Source organism: Harpia harpyja, chromosome W (genome assembly GCF_026419915.1).
Source record: "Harpia harpyja isolate bHarHar1 chromosome W, bHarHar1 primary haplotype, whole genome shotgun sequence".
In the NCBI taxonomy this organism is placed as follows: domain Eukaryota; kingdom Metazoa; phylum Chordata; class Aves; order Accipitriformes; family Accipitridae; genus Harpia; species Harpia harpyja.
In genome coordinates this window covers 19,996,320-20,018,138 of record NC_068968.1, presented here as the reverse complement: position 1 = coordinate 20,018,138, position 21,819 = coordinate 19,996,320, and the positions used below count along the sequence as shown (strand labels likewise).

The 21,819-nt window shown below is 46.4% G+C and overlaps 1 protein-coding gene across 5 annotated transcripts in view; it reads right to left on the bottom strand.

The window, feature by feature from the left end:
• The window catches only part of LOC128136167 (kinesin-like protein KIF2A), an 89,872-nt gene extending 73,155 nt beyond the window's left edge, over nt 1-16,717 (bottom strand). The window contains exons 1-2 of one of the 5 annotated variants that reach the window (XM_052775341.1): nt 16,152-16,187; nt 6,404-6,482 (exon numbers count right to left, since the gene is read on the bottom strand). In XM_052775341.1, coding sequence (XP_052631301.1) covers nt 6,404-6,482; nt 16,152-16,154 — 82 coding nt within the window. In that variant the 5' untranslated portion in view covers nt 16,155-16,187. Of the gene's footprint in view, nt 1-6,403; nt 6,483-16,151 lie in introns of all 5 variants that reach the window. The other 4 variants (XM_052775343.1, XM_052775345.1, XM_052775342.1 and 1 more) reach the window with 4 other exon arrangements.
• Between the last annotated feature and the right edge of the window lie 5,102 nt (nt 16,718-21,819).

The window sequence follows — 21,819 nt, the reverse complement described above, 5'->3', positions numbered from 1 at the left end:
AAGCCGTCCATCACATCCTGGGGAATTCCCTTTTCTATCCCTTCTGCCCACAACAAGTTCTGCTGACCCCCATACGGCTTTTTGGCGTTTACAGTCTTAGATGGGGGAGGTTGGCTAGGTCCTTCTATTCAGCAGATAGCAGGCTTAGCCCTGCTTTCTTCCCTTGTGAGACCCATTCTCCGGCCATAGTTAATCAATTCCCGTGCCACTTCTCCCCAGGTCAGGGCCCCTCCTGCATTCCGCCTGCCTCCTCTAGGTGCTATCGCATTGCGTAATCTATCCTGCAGCTGGACAGCATATAACTTCAAAGAATCTGGTAAACCTCGGATTAGAGGAGTCATTCTGTCAGGATTGGCATTTAACAACATCGGAGAGGGCTGTTGTGGCACTAATCGCCTATCATGCATTAATTGGAGACAAGCAGTTTTCTGTAAGCTCTCGGTTAACTGATTTATAGAAGGGGTGTCTATCCATGTTGGTTCTCCTCCTTCCATTTGGTCTATCCCCCCTGCCCAGTAAGCTGCCCGCTGCGTCAGAGACCACGGTTCCCTAGGATCATCGGTAGTTAGGAACACTCCAGGCCCCCAATATCCTTGGGCTTCATCTTCTGACAATAAAATCCGGTCGCCACCGGTTAATGACACCCTCCACACATATTCTGTTTCGGTCTCCTTTGCTAGTCGGATATACTTTTCCTGAATTTTAGATAATTCAGTGGCGGAATATGGTATCGTCTTAATGGTCACGTGTGGTGCTCCGCCATTTTGGCCATTGTCTATGGTTTCTGTTTTAATTAATGGCCTCATTGCTATCCCTTCATCCTCAGGGTAAAAAACTTTTCTGGTACATTCTAACTCTTGATTTGGGTATAAAGATTTTTGCTGTTTCACCTGAACTACCTCTAGACCTTCCAGGTCTAAGTCCGGGTCAGATCGTTCATCCGCCTCGGCTCGTAAAATTCTTTCCTGATCTAATGCATCAGACAAGGCAGCATGAAGCCGCTGCGTTGTATTACGCTCAGCAGTTAACTGCTCTTGCAGGACTTTAACTAAATCCTGCAGGGACTGAATCTTCTCCTTATCTGCCTGCTCAGCTCTCATTGTTTCCTGTCTGTCTTCCTGGGCTGCTACGAGTGCGGCCCCTAACGCTGCACACACTACAGCCTTCCCTTTTCCCAGGCGAAACCTGCCTTCTTTTGCTAGCTTCTCAATTCTTCCTACAATGGCTTTTGGGTCATGCCAGTGGTCTTGTGCCCAGGCTACTCCTTGTGGGGAAGGGTGGGCTTTATAGGCAGTTAGCTTCTCTAAAACAGGGGAACAGTCAGACACAGATATTTCTTGGGTCACCATGCCTGCCACTGCTCGGATCTCTCCCGACTTATTGTTGAGAGATCCTTCCCAGATCCTCCCCACCTGTTCTCTGGGTGGAGGTCCGGTATCCCGTTAGAATCTCCCTTCCAACAAGGGAAATCCTGTCCGTGACGCCAATTAAGATGTCGCATCCCAAAGTTGGAGCGACTCAGGTTCGTGGATTTCCTTTGTCAGAATTAAGGTGAAACGACACCAGGGGAGTTCAAACAACAATCAACATTTATTCAACCTAGCTAACCTTGCCCAAGTACACGTGAACTTATCAATATGAACCTTGCAACATGTCGTTAAGCCGCTGTTTGAAAAGAGAAGGCAGGTGTAGAAAAAGAAATGGAAAAAGGAACATGAAACTGTAACAGAAGGAGAGCCCTCCCGTTGCGTCACGAGGTTCAGAGCAGACCCCCTTGCTTTCTGGACTCCTTCTCAAAGAGGAGCCCAGGGGCGGCTAGATCCACTCCTAGTCTCAGACTTGGTCAACGGTTTATGTTTAAAAGGATGAGGTGTAGGGACTGTGGAAAAGAGAGAAGGAAAAGAGGGAGAGAGAGAAAGAGAGAGAGAAGGAAAGAAAGAGAAAGGAAAGGGTTTCACCAGTCCTGGGTCCAGCGTTGGTCCAGCCAGCGTAGAGATCCAGTTACGGAGGGCGCGCACTGAGAACTCGTTCTCCCTTCTTTTAGAGTGTGTTAGTTGATGGTCTCGACATGCACAGTTCCCATTCCCGGGGTTCTCTGGAATCGGTCAGTGAGCTTTGGGGGGGGTTCATTGCAGAGTTGCCTCTTTTCCTGCTGGCATGACCGCTTAAGATAGAAGCACAGTCCCATCCTCCGTGGGGCCTCCTCCTCTAGGCGCATATGCTGTGTTCCTTCTCCTGGTCACTTAAGATAAGGAATTGTGGCTTTGGAGAAGTGCAGTCCCACCCTCCGTGGGGCCCTCTCCTCCAGCCACGTTGTCCTGTTCACAAAACTCCAGCATTTTTACAGAGGCCGTTTTCTCCACCAAAGTTCTTTAACGAATATTTGAGACGTTGACTATAATTTGTCAGACCGTCACACTCCTTTAATCCACCAGACTCCCAGGAATTTGACCCCTTGTGCTGGTCCCTGACACTTTGAGTCTGGAATAGAATCATAGAATCATTTCGGTTGGAAAAGACCTTCAAGATCATCGAGTCCAACCATTAACCATGCCCCCTAAGCCATGTCCTGGAGTACCCTGTCCACTTGCTTTTTGAATATCTCCAGGGATGGTGACTCAACCACTTCCCTGGGCAGCCCATTCCAATGTTTGACAACCCTCTCAGTAAAAAAATTTTTCCTAATATCTAACCTAAATCTCCCTTGCCTCAACTTGAGGCCATTTCCTCTTGTCCTATCACCAGCCACCTGACAGAAGAGACCAACACCCACCTCACTACAACCCCCTTTCAGGTAGTTGTAGAGAGCGATAAGATCTCCCCTCAGCCTCCTCTTTTCTCGACTGAACAACCCCAGATCCCTCAGCCGGTCCTCATAAGACTTGTGAAATAAGAATTTCCAATCCCAATTTGTTCAGTGTATCCCTAATGTTTTCCATGGTGCCTTTCACACTGTCTGGGTTCGTTCCTCCTATCAGGATGTCATCAACGTACTGATATACTGTGCTGTCAGATGGAACAGGAATTTCTGCTAAAACTTTAGCCAAGGCATTGTGAGCAATAGTGGGGGAGTGCTTATATCCTTGTGGGAGCCTGTTAAAAGTGTACTGGATCCCCCTCCACAGAAAAGCAAACTGTGCTTTATCTTGCTCAAGGAGAGGAATCATGAAAAACATAATCTTTATCTAAGGCATCCATCCAGGGGTGAGCAGCTCCCTGTATCAATGTCACTATCTCTGCAATGTTTGGAACTGTGGCAGTTAAAGGTGCAGTATTAGCATTTAAATGTCGATAATCCACAGTAAAATGCCACTGCCCAGTCGGCTTTTGTACTGGCCACACTGGTGAATTGTAAGGCGAATGAGTCCTTTTAATGATGTCCCTTTCTTCCAATTCTGCTACCACCCAGTCAATTCCTGTAAGCGCTGCTGCTGGCGACAGGTATTGCCGAACATTGGTGATCTTAGAGGGGGGTAAGGATATGGATGTCTCTAACAAGCTCACTCTCACTATGCCTGATCCAGTTTCCTGTCCTGCAAAACTCCACACTGTTCCATCTGGGAGTTTCCATAGTCCTCCACGCAGTATATCAAATCCTAGAATGTCAGTGTGTGCAGCACCAACTAATACTTCTGCCCTGGTTAGTCTTTGTTCCCCTGGCAACCAGAGAGTAATTGTCACCCACACACACCCACAGTGGCCTCCACAGGTGTCTCTACCAGGCCACCCTCAGTCCCCCCAAGCTCATCAGGGCACATGCCTGTGCACCAACACAGTTCCCCAGCAGCTCTGCAGGATGAGCACAGCCTGGTAATTCTCATATCCACATGCCACAGTGCACACCTCCTCCCGCAGCACCATCAGACAAATACACTCCTCCAATGCCAGCACGTCTCACCTGCCTGCTGCCCCCAAGCCACCCCCCAGAGACCACACTTCAGCACCCACCCTGAGCCACCCCCCAGGAGCCCAAGGGCCACATGCAGCTCCAAAAGCACAAGCCAATTGTCCTGGAGCAGTCTGTGTATACGACGCTGCTGCTGCTGCTGGGCACCCGCTTAGGGGCAAAACACAGCACGGTCCTTACGCATCTGCTCTTGTCTGGGTCTCTACCTTGCATCTTCTCCTTTCCTAAATCTCCCAACCTCCCAAATCCACCCCAGTTTTCTCCTCCATCGTTTCAAACAGAAGTTTCAGCCATTTCAGTCACAATTTGACAGTTTTCCAAAGTTAATGTTTTTATACAGTCTAAGCTTCTTAGGGCCTGATGAGGGACAGAAAGGAAGAAAAACCTTAACTGGTATCCCAAATTCTCTCACCTAACAGCACAAGTAACAGATGTATATTGTTAATATATCTTTTATTGCAAAGGCTGCCTAAACATTCACATCTAGTTAAAATTAAGCAAAAAGAGAGGCTACAGGGAAGTGTCATGGAAGGTAACAGCAAATCTGTATACTCTAATATAACATGCAGAGGAAGAGACTAACTGAAACTCAGGCAAAGCATAGCACATGAGGGGACTCGCAGAGCTGTCGGCACCCCTGGGCAGCACTGCTTTCGCATCTGCGGTGTTTACCTCATCGGCAACAGTACATTACATACACATTTCTAACCTCTGCACTTCTTGCCTAAAGCATAAGATTCAGTCCACCACTAAAGAAGATTAAGTAGGGTTTTTTTACTTTAAAAAAAAAAGAACAAAACCAAACATCCCCCTTTGCTTCACTTGGTTCCTTTCCTCTTGCATTTGCTAGTTTTTATTTCCTCGACCTGTATTTTGTCTGAATAAACCCTTACATTTGTGCTTCCTGATCATCATTCTCCCAGGCACCCCAGCTGCGTGCACTGCAGGGACAGTCTGGATTCCTCACCAAGGTACTGCCAGCAGGAGATGCGCAGGCAGGGATCACAGCTGTGTCCTCCCCTCTGTGCACACGCGTTCCTCCATTTCCCCTCATCCAAACAACATTGTGCAGGCACACATCCTGCCCTCAGGACTGTGCCCAAATTCTGCTGGTAGCTGGGCTGAAGCAGACTCACTGAGCATGACATTCCCATACCTCATTTCCTTGGACAAGCATTTTTGTGTAAGTTTTCTTTGTGCAAGGTCCTCAATACACCTCTCAATTAATTTTTCTGCATTTAATAACCTCTAGTGACTTAATTTGGTGCAAGAACACTCTGTCATAGAACTGTTTCAATTAGCTATCATCTGATCTGTTAGCAAAGTAGCAACAGAAGCCACTTTCTTCCTGTAGCAGTGCCACTTCTGCCACTTCTACAAACAGCATGCTGGGACGCAAGGACACAAAAACTTTTCAGCACTGTGGGAAGTGGAAGATTCTTCAAGCTTACATTGGTATAATCTTCTGCTACTTTTCTGAGGCTTGGCCCAGCTGTCAATCCAGAATCAAGAGAAAACTGATATATGAAAAATGTAAATTTAGAGAAACATACGTTATACAATACTATAATAATCTTTTGCATGTTAACAGATTTTATAAATTTTGAAGAAAAGCATTATTCACAGCCTGTGACACTGTATTAGTCACAGAGCCATCATATAAGTCCTATTACCTGCTCCTGTGCTCTATTACTTTTGACAGAGAATGAATAATTAAAAAAGGTTTAATCTTTGCCATAACAAGTGAAAGGAGATCAAAGCAGGATGATGAATGAATAGAAAATACTGAATCCACTCACAAACACAGTAAGCCAGCATGCCGTAACAAAAGAATCACAATAAATCTTCCATCTCTGTGCCAGACTTTATCTGCCCCCTGGCCAAGAAAGTCAGGATTGAATAAAAAAACCACTAACAAAAATAAAAGCTATGTCGATCTTCCAAATATTCTCAGTTTAAATAGAAAATTTATACTATGTTGTTTTGGGTTTGTATGGTGGGGTTTTTGGTAGCGGGGGAGGGGCTGCAGGGGTGACTCCTGTGAGAAGCTGCTAGAAGCTTCCCTGGCTCCAAGTCGGACCTGCCCCTGACCAAAGCCGACCCAATCAGCGATGGTGGTAGTGCCTCTGGGAGAACATATTTAAGAAGGGGAACCTGCAGCAGAGGAGGGGAGGAGAATGTGAGAGAAACACCTATGCAGATACCAAGGTCAGTGAAGGAGGAGGGGGAGGAGGTGCACCGGAGGTGATGCCCCTGCAGCTTGTGGTGAGACGGCAGGCTGTCCCCCTGCAGCCCATGGAGGTGAGTGGTGGAGCAGATGCCCACCTGCAGCCCGTGGAGGAGCCCACGCTGGAGCAGGTGGGTGCCCCCGAAGATGGCCATGACTCCATGGGAAAGCCCACGCTGGAGCAGCCTGTGCCTGAAGGACTGCACCCTGTGGAAGGGACCCATGCTAGAGAAGTTTGTGAAGGACTGCAGCCCATGGGAAGGACTCACCTTGGAGAAGTTCATGGAGGACTGTCTCCCATGGGAGGGACCCCATGCTGGAGCAGGGGAAGAGTGAGGAGTCTTCCCCCTGAGGAGGAACCAGCGGCAGAGACAATCAATGTGTGGCGAACTGACCATAACCCCCATTCCCTGTTCCCCTGCACTGCTAGGGGGGGAGGAGGTAGAGAAAACTGGGAGTGGAGTTGAGCTGGGAAGGAGGGAGGGGTGGGGGAAAGGTGTTCTAAAGTTTGGTTTTACTTCTCATTATCCTTGTTTTGGTTTGATTTGTAGTAAATTAAATTGATTTTGTTTTTCCCCAAGTTGAGCCTGTCTTTTGCCCGTGACCATAAGTGGTGAGTGATCCCTCCCTGTCCTTATCTCGACCCACGAGCCTGCCTTTATATTTTCTCTTCCTCATCCCACCGGGGCCAGGGGGGAGGAGTGAGTGAGCGTCTTCGTGGTGCTTTGTTACGGGCTGGGCTTAAACCATGACATATGTTTAAACTGGCAATATACCCATACAATTTGTTCCTCAAAATTCTTTATGTGTTACTAAAAGTTTACATGTTATTGAACTGCCAGAAAGCACATATACATCGTTATAATTGCCTCTTGCTCTCCACAAACAGTATTCCATTATATTTTTCTAGTACACAGCTGAATACAGCAGTTGTGAAATTCAGGAATGCCAGCAACCAATTAGGCTGACATAAACCTTGTCTAGCATATTAAGCAAGACCAAGCTGCAAATGCTAAAGCATAAGAGCCAAATCAATCTGCAGAGAGTGGTTGAAGGCAATGTCCCTGATTTCAGGTGCATTTTCTGGAGTTGGTATCAAAATCTGAAATGTAAATATGTTCACATAAATACACGTACATTATGATATTCTCACCCCTATCAGTACAAGTGAAGAATAGAAACTCTCCATTCCCTCTCTTCCCAGTCATCTTATGAAAATTTGACAAACAGAAGCAAGCAAGCATAAATATCTGCAGAAATAGCAGATAAATCCCCTCAATTGTAAGAGTTCCTAGGCTAGCTATTGGTACAGAAAAAAGGTTTAGGAAGCAGTATCAAAAGCAAATAACCAGGGCTAAGTAAAACATGTTGACTAACCCTCAACCTGGGCAGCAATGGCAACTGATAGAAATACCAAGCTGTACTTAGATCCTTATCTCTAAGCAAACTGAACATTTTCTGCCTGCAAAACTTCTCAAAACTACCACAATTTTGTAGCAGTGATCAATGACAGTACTAAAACCATGGCCTATTGATCTTCCTAATACTTTTCAGAAACTTATCAGTGTTAAATATGGGTTGGTGGTTTTTAAATTACAGTGTGGGCTAAAGTGTTAGCTGACATGTGACTCAAACCACTTTGCGCTCTCCTAAGTGAAAAGGCTGGAAAAAGACCACAACCTTCCCTGCCCTTCCAAATAATTAAAGTTCACTGGCCCCAAAAGACACTGTACTCGCACTTCTCATGCAAAAATTTTGTGAAGTCTTAGAAACATCTTTGAGCTGTAATAATTAAAAATTTACACACAGACTCTGGATCAGGCTATAGAGAAGAAAGGTTCATAATTTCCACTACGACTCTCTCATTCCTCCCCCAAAAACAGCAGCAGGACTCTGCCCGGCAGCATTAACCTATCACCACCATACAGTTGATGGTGATCAACTCATCATATAGTTGAGTCTTGTCAGCTCAAACCCAGGCAATTATTTTTAGCAGGACCAGGCTATGGCAATGTTAATGGACCCAACATTCAGTAAAGGAAACTCACAGCTTATGTTAAATCCTCTGAACTTGCCACTTCTTTAAGAGCACAAATGTGTTATATTAGCTCAGGCAGTGGTCTGGTCAGCTGAGCACTTAGTTTTTCCTAAGTGCATCAACAGTAGATGTTTCACAGATGAATACAAAAATATAGTACAAGTTAACATCTGCTACAGAGCCTCACTGAGGATGACCACAGCAACAGAAGCTACCCATCCCTTAAAGGATTATAATGGGCATTTGTGAAATAGCCATGATTTTCCTAATCACATTCAAGAGGGACTAACATGAATGTTATCTCATTTAGAGACACCTGGACATGCTTGGCCTTCACGCTCTGCCACTTGATATTAAAAAATTAAAAATTGCAAAAAGTAGAATTTTCTTCACTCTCTTTTAAACAGAATACAAACCCCAAGTTTAAAAACAAACAAACAAAAAACCCCAACAAAAACCACTATGTTTAGGAGAGACATGAGAAGAAGCAGCATTTACCAGAATTACCACGGTCCAGAAAATTGTCTCCTGTGCTACAGGCTCCAATCCTGGCAATTCTGGTGGAAGGACTTTCCTGCTCTCACAGAGCTCAAGGAGGAAAAATATAATCCTTTACCCACCAAACAATGTCTATAGCAAACTTTCAGGAAAAAATCCCAAGGAAAAAGAGAATTCCAGGCTCAGTGTCTCCAGCAATGTTACCCATGGTGATGTCCCTATTCACGCAATCAGCACTTGTTATGGTTCTCCCTGCGCTGTACGGACAGCCTTGCTGCTAATCCCCCAAGGAAAAACTGGAAGTTACTAGTGACTGATGTTTCTTTCTCCACAACACTAAACACGCTTGATTTTATTTTGTTTCAAAGTTTCATTTATCCATAAACAACTAGCCTTTTATTTTCTTTGTATCTACCACAGTTATGCTTTAGTTTTGTTTTACTTTACCATACAGATTTGTTTCTTTGTTTCATTTTTGCCATGCCACCCTTCCTTATTGTCTTGTCTCTTGCCTTAGTTATAGTGTTATTACACTGTCAAATGGGTCACTAAACATACATGGTACTTGACATATTTCTAAAGCAAGTCCTTAAATATTTTTTAAAAATTCCATAATTTTAATTAAAGATATATTTTAATATTTATTTTTGTGAATGATCCTTAGCTACCAACTCATTTTGTTTTATTCTCTAAATTATCACAGCAACACCCAAGTCCTTCAAATGACAAGCTTGTTACAACTGCATTTTATGATCTCCATAAACCTCTACAACGTAATAGACAGGAATCTTGAGAACAGAAACTAACATTAACCAAATCAAGTTTCCCATATCTGCCTGTATATTTCAGTTTTGAATTAAAATCCAACTTAATCTACTCTTGCCCCCATCTAGAAAGCTACCAAACTCAGAAAACTCCCCATCCAAGATATGTATCTAATTTCTGTGCAAAAACCAAACATAGTGCTTTAGAAAAACAAAGTTCACAGATCTTAATGATAATCCACTAACAAATGGGGGGGGGAGCTCACACATGCCACTGAACTGTTTATAATATTTAGCTTCAAAATACAAAGAGCACATTTAATGTCCTTTGTACAGCAAACAGGACACAAGCAACTTTTCGGTCATCCTTGCATTCAACACCATCCTCCACCCCCTGCCCCAAACCACTAAATTATAATTCAACATGCTCAGTCTAGCTGAACTTGTTACCTGTCTGTACTGATGCACCTTCTCTAAAGAAGTTACCTAGAGCTGCATCCCAGTGCTGCTGTCAGTTTTTGCTTCTCTAATAATTGTTAAATCTCCAGTCTTTTCACATCGCAATTCACTGTTCTTTTTCTGCTGACCTTTCATCTTCCAAGCCTATCTCTAAAATTTTCCTTTACATTCAAAACAAGTTTCCTGTGGTTTCCCCAGTTAGAGGAACACTTTGGTTTTTATTTCCCTTCAAGGTAGGTCCAGTTTCTTTTGGGGGTGGGGAGCTAATACTCTTTTAAGCACATTTCAAAGTACATTATTTCACATTGGTGAGTTCCTCCTAAAACATCTTCCCTTTATTTGGTTTCAGAAGCTTCAACTGCCAGTGAAATCAATGGCAGTCAGCCCACTGGCTTCACAAAATTTTGTTAAGAGCATCTCACTGCCATAGCATTCAGAAGCTACAGCTACATATTGCTTTTGTAGGTGTGTCACATCCCAATTTCTCAGGATGATGACTCAGGTTTGCCGATTCCCAGGTCAGGATTAAGGTGAAATGACACCAGGGATCCTTTAACTCACAAAACCCAACTTTTATTCACTCACAACAAGAATTGGCATGCTCACCACAAAAATTGGTACGCTCACAACAAAAATTAGCATGAAACTATGTCAGTAAACTGTGTAACGTGCTAACCATGCATCACCAAACATATACTACAGGCCTTGCTTATCTGGGGGTCAGTTCAGGGAAGAAAATAAGGAGAGCCCTCCCATTGAGTCACGAGGTTCAGAGCAGACCCCCTTGCTTTCTAGACTCCTTCTCAGAGAGGAGCCCAGGGGCAGCTGGATCTGCTCTTAGTCCCAGACTTGGTCAATGGTTTATGTCATGCCATCATTTTTAAGAGCAGAGAAGTTCTCCACATATAACTTAGCTACAGAAAAAAGATATTTGGAAGGAAGCACCTGTCCAATCATATCTAATACATACTACCATAAGTCCCCTATAAACCGAACACATTTCACCTTTATGTTATTAAGTGGTCTGCCTCTGCTATTCACCCCAGAAAGTTGCACTAGCACCTCACTGTCAACATATACAAACTTTTTTCTAGATTACATGTGTTCACAGTCATTTAGTACTCTGCTTTCTTTTATGGCTTGTATAAAGACACCTGTACAAGAATGGTGAGCCTATCTGTATCTGTTTCAGTCTGAGTATCTCCTTTTCCAACACTGGCAACCAGGACGAGGTGCAATATCCCACATGGGCTCCAGAATGCTTTCCACAGGAACACTCACTGCCAAGTTACAGCAATTCTAAAATTGCACTCACTTTTCCCCTTGTCACTTCACCCTGGTAGTCCACACTTATTTTGTGATTAGAATATCAAGAATTTTCTCCTGTCATTTACAGTTTATGATCTCCCAATTTATAGCAAAAGCACATTGTATTGGTTTTGCGTGGCAAGGTTTTGGTAGCGGGTGGGGTTACAGGGGTGGCTTCTGTAAGAAGCTGCTGGAAGCTTCCCCTGTGTCCGACAGAGCCCATACCAGCCGGCTCTAAGACAGACCCGCCGCCGGCCAAGGCCGAGCCAATCAGCGATAGTGGTAACGCCTCTGTGATAATATTTTTAAGAAGGGAAAAAAGTTGGGACGGCGGTATTCGGCAGCCGGAGAGAGGAGTGAGAACATGTAAGAGAAACAACCCTGCGGACACCAAGGTCAGTGAAGAAGGAGGGGGAGGAGATGCTCCAGGCGCCGGAGCAGAGATTCCCCTGCAGCCCGTGGGGAAGACCATGGTGAGGCAGGCTGTCCCCCTGCAGTCCATGGAGGTCCACGGTGGAGCAGATATCCACCTGCAGCCCGTGGAGGACCCCACGCCGGAGCAGGTGGGTTCCCGAAGGAGGCTGTGACCCCGTGGGAACCCCGCGCTGGAGCAGGCTCCTGGCAGGACCTGCGGATCTGTGGAGAGAGGAGCCCACGGAGCAGGTTTTCTGGCAGGACTTGTGACCCCGTGGGGGGCTCACGCTGGAGCAGTCTGTGCCTGAAGGACTGCACACCGTGGAAAGGACCCATGCTGGAGCAGTTCGTGAAGAACTGCAGCCCGTGGGAAGGACCCACGTTGGAGAAGTTTGTGGAGGACTGTCTCCCGTGGGTGGGACCCCACGCTGGAGCAGGGGAAGAGTGTGATGAGTCCTCCCCCTGAGGAGGATGAAGCGGCAGAAAATAACGTGTGATGAACTGACCGTAAACCCCATCCCCGTCCCCCTGTGCCACTGGGGGGGTGGTAGAGAATCCGGGAGTGAAGTTGTGCCCGGGAAGAAGGGAGGGGTGGAGGGAAGGTGTTCTGAGATTTGGTTTTATTTCTCATTACCCTACTCCGGTTGATTTGTAATAAATCAAGTTAATTTTTCCCCAAACTGAGTCTGTTTTGCCCGTGACGGTAATTGGTGAGTGATCTCTCCTATCCTTATCTCGACCCACAAGCTCTTTATTTTCTCTCCCCTGTCCAGTTGAGAAGGAGGGGGAGTGATAGAACAGCTCTGGTGGGCACCTGGCATCCAGCCAGGGTTAACCCATCACACACATTTACTTTGTACCATAATTTACCCCAGTTGTTTCATTCCATATTTCCTAATCTTCCCACATGATATAAATCTCCACAGAGATGATACTTCCACTCTAGCATAGTAATGAAGTTTCCTGAGAACAATGTTACTTTCTGTGTTATGACCAGGAATTAATAACTATAATGGATGGAAAAAACAGCCAGCCAGTCCCAAAACCGATCCCAGAAGGCACACTATTAGGTAGAAATTATTAGGTACACTATCATCACCTGCCTTAAATACATTACCATTCTTGTATTAAACTTCATCTGAATAATTTTTAATGCTCTATGAAACATTTTACTGAAATTCAGAGAAAGTTATGACTGACCTTCATAATGGGTTGATACTGCTAATACTGCGCAAAGCCTCTCCCATACCGACACACTGGTGGGGCCAAGCTCAGGTCATGTCATCCTGCACTCAGCTCCAGGATTCAGCACCGCATTTACCCACTCCACCTCTAGGACACTAGTTTGGGACACAGAGACTAGAAGCACTTCAGCATCTGTCCTCCACTGTTTGCTACTACTTTTAGTTGAGGTATTTAAGTTCCTAGAGTGATTCAATTAGATTTGTAATTTCTCCCCCCATTTTACTGCAAAATCAAGCAGGATGAGCTAAAATCACTTCCAAAACTGGTATTAATGCGATAGCTGTTTGCTCCATCACCTAAAATTCTTTTATTCAGTTATGCTGGTTTTGTCATTGCGGTACCACAACAGTCTTTTTTTTTTTTGATGGTGTATTGGGTTTGTGTGGCAAGGTTTTGGGGGGGGGGGTTACAGGGGTGGCTTCCGTCAGAAGCTGTTGGAAGCTTCCCCTATGTCCGACAGAGCCAATACCAGCCGGCTCTAAGATGGACCCGCCACCGGCCAAGGCCGAGCCAATCAGCAATAGTGGTAGCGCCTCTGGGATAACATATTTAAGAAGGAAAAAAGTTGCGGGAGACACAGAAATGGCAGCCGGAGAGAGGAGTGAGAACATGTAAGAGAAACAACCCTGCGGACACCAAGGTCAGTGAAGAAGGAGGGGGAGGAGATGCTCCAGGCACCAGAGCAGAGATTCCCCTGCAGCCCGTGGTGAAGACCATGGTGAGGCAGGCTGTCCCCCTGCAGCCCATGGAGGTCCACGGTGGAGCAGATATCCACCTGCAGCCCGTGGAGGACCCCACGCCAGAGCAGGTGGGTTCCCGAAGGAGGTTGTGACCCCGTGGGAAGCCCGCCCTGGAGCAGGGTCCTGGCAGGACCTGCGGATCTGTGGAGAGAGGAGCCCACGTTGGAGCAGGTTTTCTGGCAGGACTTGTGACCCCGTGGGGGACCCACGCTGGAGCAGTGTGTGCCTGAAGGACTGCACGCCGTGGAAAGGACCCATGCTGGAGCAGTTTGTGAAGAACTGCAGCCCATGGGAAGGACCCACGTTGGGGAAGTTCGTGGAGGACTGTCTCCCGTGGGAGGGACCCCACGCTGGAGCAGGGGAAGAGTGTGATGAGTCCTCCCCCTGAGGAGGATGAAGCGGCAGAGACAACATGTGATGAACTGACTGTAAACCCCATTCCCCATCCCCCTGCGCCGCTGTGGGGGTAGGTAAAGAATCCGGGAGTGAAGTTGTGCCCGGGAAGAAGGGAGGGGTGGAGGGAAGGTGTTCTGAGAGTTGGTTTTATTTCTCATTACCCTACTCTGGTTGATTGGTAATAAATTGAGTTAATTTTCCCCAAGTTGAGTCTGTTTTGCCTGTGATGGTAATTGGTGAGTGATCTCTCCTGTCCTTATCTCGACCCACAAGCCCTTTGTTATATTTTCTCTCCTCTGTCCAGCTGAGGAGGGGGGAGTGATAGAATGGCTTTGGTGGGCACCTGGCATTCAGCCAGGGTCAGATGGGGAGGGGAGGCAACTCATACAAGGATGTATCAGCAGGAGCAGTCTCTTAAGGCAGATTGGTTTCAGGCAGATAAAAGTAGTAATGTACTTCTCTATGCAGCAAGCAGGAAACTTCCCGATCTTGTTTCCACAACAGGTTTTGGAGGCAGACAGTGTAAGTTGGGTCAGTGTGTGAGCCAGCACAGGCAGGATGCAGGAACAACCACAAAACCAGGGATGAAATGCAAAGAGTAAATTTATGTTCATTACCTCGCCAACCAGGGGATTCCCGAAGCAGCACCTGGGCAGAGGCACACAAGCGGGGACGCAGGCACCATGGAGCTCGGTCCATGCTAGAGGATCACCAAACCTGCTGTTTTCACCTGTATATCAGGGATTCACACAGGGGTAGTTTACCACTGTGCTTTGATCTTTCCCACAGCAGGGCAGGAATCTCAAGCATGTTTGATAGGGTGCCTCTAAGTCTGTCACAGGCCTATGTTATCTAAACACTGATGTTCTACTTGTCAAACACACAAGACTAAACAATGATTAGTATGATATATGTGTTTTTCTACACCCCAGCTGCAAGTCACTTGAGCATGTTTACAATCCTCCTCACCAATCTTCTGTTATTTTCCCACAGTCAGAAAGGTATTCAATAAATTCACAGACAATAGGTCTATAAATGGATATTTAATAGGACTACGCAGAGTTGTACTTCTAATATCCCAAATATAATTCTGGATACTGGGGCAAGACAAAGGCATGAGACTGCAGACAGTGACAAGGCTGACCTGCTTTCCCTAAATAGCCTCTCACGCCCAGCTGTGTCCCCTCCTAACTTCTTGTGCCCCTCCAGCCTTCTTGCTGGCTGGGCATGAGAAGCTGAAAAATCCTTGACTTAGTCTAAACACTACTTGGCAACAACTGAAAACATCAATGTTATCAACATTCTTCTCATACTGAATCCAAGACATAACACTATACCAGCTACTAGAAAGAAAATTAACTCTACCCCAGCCGAAACCAGGACACTAGTATATAAACTGGGGGGAGTTGGCCGGGGGGGTGGATCGCTGCTCAGGAACTAACTGGGCATCGGTCGGTGAGTAATTGCATTGTGCATCACTCGTTTTGTATATTCCAATTCTTTTATTATTATTATTATTACAATTTTATTATTATTATCATTTCTGTCAGAGCATACTGTTGTGTCATTTTTTTCAGAACACGGCTCATATGCCAGAGCAAACAAGAAGTTATTACTTTGCATTGAAGGCCTTTCCTCCTTCCATCACCTCATCCCCAACCCTAAGGCCCTCCCACCTCCCCGCCAAAACCTCCCCAGGCTTTCCTCCCCACCCACGCCCCTCTCCCCCCACAAATCACCTCATCAACCCCATCCACAGCCACCCCGCACGTCTTGTTGCTCACCCCACACTTGTCTCGTTTTCCCCTCCCCCATGAGCCCATCCCATCCCTGCTTCATCCCCCTCACAATAACCTCGCCCTTCTCCCCCCCCATTTCAGCCCCCCACCCCGCCGCCTCCGCCTCCCCGCCCTACTGCAGCCTGCCCGTGCCCAGCGGCGGCCGCCGCCGCCGCCGCTCGCGCCCCGCGCAACCGCCCTCCGCCGCAAAGCGCGAGCGCTCCCCTGACAACCGCAGCGCGTGCCAGGCCCGGCCACTCCCCGGCCCCGCGCACACAATGGGCCCCGCGCGCAGCCCCCTCCCCACCCCCCCGCGCCGCGCACCGGGGCGGTGGCGGCGCCCGGCCAGGGGCTGCGGCCGCCCCTGCCTCACTTACCATCGCTGCGCTCGATCTCCACGTAGATCCCTATCTGGATCTTGACGAAGTTGGCCGCTGCCATCGCTTCATGGGGCAACCAGGGAGATCGGAGGCGCTGCCGGCCGGGCGCACAGGGGGCAGGGAGGGCGCGCACAGCAGCAGCGGCGACGATGGCAGCACCGACCGCGATGACTCTGGAGGGAGGGAGGGAGGGAGGGAGGAAGGAAGGAAGGAAGGAAGGAAGGAAGGAAGGAAGGAAGGAAGGAAGGGGAGAGGGAGGAGGGGGCCGGCCGGCCGGATACAACAAGCGCTAGGAGCTGCTGCGCCTGTGCGGCTCGCCGCGGCGTCACGGCAGGACTGGCTCATGGGGGAGGCGGGGGCAGAAGCGCTGCCGCAGTCGTCCTCGTCCTCCGCCCTTCGTGGCACCTCGGCGGGGCTGGCACAAGACGGGCTCCCCCGCTACCCTGGGGCCGCCTCCCCGCTCGCTCGGGCCTGGGCCGGGAGAAGCTCGTCCCAGCTGCGGGCCGCCTGTGCGAGCCTCTCGGCCCTGTCCCCGACTTACAAACACACACATGCGCCTATTTGGCACCAGATGGTGACTGAGCTGCCTTGAAGTTTTAATGTAATAGCTTTATCTACCTAATATCTGCTCATAAAGCTCCCGTGTGCCAAGCAGAGCAGCTTAGAAGCATGCTTCATACTAGCTCCCCAACCTTCCAGCAGCTCTTCAGTCCAAGTAAGGCCACGCTATCAACAGCATCCATCCATCCTCACCTCATGACTGCCCTTATACAACTTAAATAAAAAACCAAAACACACTTCATGTTCTTTGTTTCCCTATAATGATTCCTGTACCTCAGGCAAGCCACTTTGTTAAACATTGTCCCTTGGGTTTCTCCTCTGAGGGCAGTTCCTAATATGATGAAGCTACCACATGTTTAAAATTATCCTTCCTGTACAGTTTCCTAGTCACCTTGAGCAGCATCACAATAAATATGCCTAAACACACAACCTCTTCTTGCCCAGCAAAGCCAGTCTTATTAAAAATAATCCCCCAATCCATGCTTCAACTGGTAATACATAATGACAACTGACACTGCGCCACCACTCCTAAGAGCTGCACGTTCCCACCCAGCCTGTCACTCTCCTTGCCTCCACTTTCAGTTTAATACTGAAATCAGTATGATACCTGGCAAGTCAGAATCAAGAAATTATGGCTCCCAATTCCTATAGACTTTCTATATCTATATATATGGAGAGAGAGAGAGAGCAGCCCTACAGAGAAGGACTTGGGGATACTGGTTGATTAAAAATTTGGACGTGAGCCAGCAATGCGTGCTCGCAGCCCAGAAAGCCAATTGATGTCAGATACAGAAAATCCTGGTTTAAATTAAGTTAGTTAGCCAAGATAATTCTGATCTTTTCTATTCTTCCTGATTGATGGTGCATCCCTCTTGGCAGGAAAATGAACCACTGACCTGATACAGAGGGACTTACCGGTCAAAGTGAGGAGGGGATACCTCCCCAAACGACCACAAAGACCACCTGATGCCCCCGCGCATGCAGAGAAGGCATCTGATGTGTCATGGTTATGTAATCCTATGCATATGCATTAGATAGTTTGAATATGTATTAGGTAGAAATAGTTTAATAAATTAGATGCAAATGTTACTCTATAAAAGGGACACACCTGATGAATCTGGTGTGCTTGATTTGTGGAAAGTCCACCGAGCACCCAGGCCTGAATAAAAAGCAATATCTCTCCTGAGTGTGTGAGATCGGTCTATTGCACACTGGGTAACGAATCCACTTTTAGGACAACAGTTTTTGGCGACCCAGATGGGACAGCCATGACACCCTGCCCGGATCGACTTACCAGCCACTGACAGGGAGACGCTGCTCTTTGGACTCCAGCACGCACCGACCTTTTGATCGGGGACTCCACAAGTATTCTCCCCAGCTGGAGCAGGTAAGTGTTGTGTTAAAGGGTAAAGGAATTTGGCAGAAAATAAACCCCCTTGCATTTCAGCTTATCCTCAGATGTCAGAGGGGCTGGGGGCGGCTAGGTTTAGTTTCTGAGTAATGTCCAATTCAGCGCTCTAAGTCCAGTTGCATCACGATGACAGATGCACTTATAGCACACTGCACTCTCAGCTTAGCCGCGTTCAATGCACGAGAATTACCAGACTTAGGGAGTTTGGTTGTGTTAACAAACTATCACAACTAGATTAATGAGCAGCGCAGTTTATTAAAGCAACAGTACAGGTTCTTTTGGATTGCCGGTGATAAATACACTGTCTGCAAAGCACATGCAAATGATAATACAGTTGACTACAAGCACATTAAATTATGAAAGAAAAGAGCTCTAAAGAATTCTAAGTTTCCCGGGAAAGCACTTGGTACAGCCGAGTGTTCGAATCTCACTCAATAGGCATCCCTATGGGGGGGAAGAGAGGTTCAGCCTGTCAACTGATCCCAGAAGTCAGTGATGTCCTCCCGACTTGTCTATGATGGTATCTTCCCTAATAGTCTTCCTCTTTTTGGGTCTTTTTATCCTATTTTTCCTATTTAGGTGGAGCTTGAGTGACTCTAGTCATACATACCTTTACTTTGATTAGTATAAAGTTCTCTTGCTTTGCTTTTAAAGGTATATGCTTGAAAAAATTCAGAGTGCATGCTCCGTGGGGGGGTGGTCACACCTTGGAGGTGGGTAACTTTTGGGATGGAGGTGTGTTTTGGTATTATAATGAGATTATAATGAGCAAAGTTCACCCAAAGGACATGGTGTTGCATGCCAGTACCCCAGAAGAGGGCACGTGTGATATAAATCAGAAGTAGGGCATTAGGTCAACAGAACCCCCATTATTTTACCTCCTTGCTTCAGTGGATTCAATGCAGGGACCAACCGTTCTTGTTCTTATCGTTCCAGTTCCCTATCCCTGCAATCACAGAGCCTGGCCATGGCATCTCCACTCCGCTCCACCCTCTGTGTTACTTTTCAGAGTCAGCACACCAAGCTCCCCTGGTGTTGCTAACATCTAAAGTTGCAGGTTATGTTGCTTAGGGAATTATTATGGAACTGATTCTTTACATGTCCACTGCATTCCACCCTGGAGGTTCACCTTCCCTTGAGGGGGGGGATGTCATATCAATAAGTCACCTCCAGCAATCATTCCACAGTAAGTGACACAATGGTGCAACGCTTGCTAAAAGAGATATTGCTAGTTTGAAGTATAATTGGTGTAACTGGTGTAACTGGTGTAATTGGTATATTGTATGCGTTTGACAGTGACGACTGGAGTATATGATATTACAGTATTTGCATGCATAGGAAAAGCTAATCATGTACGTTTGACAGTGGTGACTGGAGTATATGAAATCTTGGTTGAGAACATTCTTTCTGGGGAGGAATATGGGCACCCAAGAGTCAGCAGAAACTCCTTGTTCCCCATTGGGTTGTATTTTAAACATTGGGGCAAGTTTGGAGGGGATCCCCTAACAAAGAAGAAGCTGACAGAGTACTGTACTTAGTGGTGGCCAAAATATAAATTGGATGATGGGGAAAATTGGCCAGAAAAGGGATTGTTGAAATATAATACAATTCTGTAATTAATGTTGTTTTGTAGAAGATTGGATAAATGGGATGAGGTGCCATATGTTGATGTGTTTTTCTCGTTAAGGAAAAATCATGAAATATGGAAAAAATGTAATTTGTTAACTTCTGATTCAAATGTAATGATGATGATGGAGGATATTAAGAAGACACCAAGGTGTTGCTCTGTTTGTAGTATTGGGAAAAGGTGCCTAAAACTGAAAGATGAGGAGGTGAATATCCAGATGTTAGTAACTCCAGATAAGGAAAGTGTTACTAGTGGGGGGGGGGGAATAGCAACAGAGGTAGTGAAGCTTTTAGTCCAATAGCAGGCAGAACTCAAGCACAACAGCATCCTGTAATTCAGGCCCCCCTTCGCCAAGCAGTGGGTCCAGATGGTATGCCGGTATATGTAAAAGTATCATTTACAACATCAGATTTAATGAACTGGAAAGAGTCTGCCGGATCATATCAAGATAACCCTGATAAAATGTATAGATCTTTTAGGATGATTATTGAAAACCATAACCCGGACTGGCAGGATATTCAAGTATTGATAAATAATTTGTTCACACCAGAAGAAAAAACAAATAGAATTATTACAGAAAAAGCAAGGGAGGAGAATGAAGGGCAGAATGCCAGAGACAGCCCTGACAGGTTTATGCCAATTCAGAAGCCTAATTGGAACCCAAATTCGAGTACAGGTGATACCGAAAAGCCGGTCGAAGAAACTCTCTAAGACTCGTTTTGGAGTTTTAGAAAGCAGGCATTCTTTACTGCAGCGCTGGATGCACGGGGGATAGTCCCACCTAGCGTGCATGCCACAGCTTTAGCACAAACAGGTTATATGGAGTAACTAATTACATATTCATCAGAATAGTATACATATACATAAAAATGATTGTAACTGATTATCATAGTACTGCCTACATCCGATCGTGCGCAATGAAGGATCCATTTGAATCGAAGGGCTGCTTTTGCGACCACCAAACCATTTGAAGTTCTTGTTGGCTGTCCTTGAAGTCTTTGTTCTTGTCCTTGTTCTTTGATCTTGAACCTTAACGCAGTTTCAATCACGTGGTCAGTTTCAACATTGTTCTCATCTAGTGTACAGGAACATCTAGTCATAAGAGCAAAGAACTGCAAAACTTATGAATAATTACTAGTTAATCACTTGACTACACTTTTGTAATTATCTCCCCGGCTACCCTTTGTCTATTGTTTCAACCATAATGTTAATATATGATCATTTATCAAATCTCACTTGCACAGTCACCTAGCAGCAAACCAGTTTTCATAGAAGGTACAAGATATTAAAACCATAAAAGTTTGAACAAACCACATTGTCGTGGTTTAACCCCAGCCATCAACTAAACACCACGCAGCCGCTCACTCACTCCCCCCCACCCAGTGGGATGGAGGAGAAAATCAGGAAAAGAAGCAAAACCCGTGGGTTGAGATAAGAACGGTTTAATAGAACAGAAAAGAAGAAACTAATAATGATAATGATAACACTAATAAAATGACAACGGTAGTAATGAAAGGATTGGAATGTACAAGTGATGCGCAGTGCGATTGCTCACCACCCGCCGACTGACACCCAGCTAGTCCCCCGAGCGGTGATTCCCCGCCCCCACTTCCCAGTTCCTATACTAGATGGGACGTCACATGGTATGGAATACCCTGTTGGCCAGTTTGGGTCAGGTGCCCTGGCTGTGTCCTGTGCCAACTTCTTGTGCCCCTCCAGCTTTCTCGCTGGCTGGGCATGAGAAGCTGAAAAATCCTTGACTTTAGTCTAAACACTACTGAGCAACAACTGAAGACATCAGTGTTATCAACATTCTTCTCATACTGAACTCAAAACATAGCACTGTACCAGCTACTAGGAAGACAGTTAACTCTATCCCAGCTGAAACCAGGACAGTATCCACCCCTTATTCTATACTGCCGCACTTTGTCCGCTGCGACAATCTAGGGAAAACGACGCATCGCCAGGGACTCGCCCTGGGGAGAAAACGGACTAACACAGATACTGTGGATCAAACGGTTTCTCCGTTTATTAACTACGCAACACTCGGTTATATATGTTTCTAG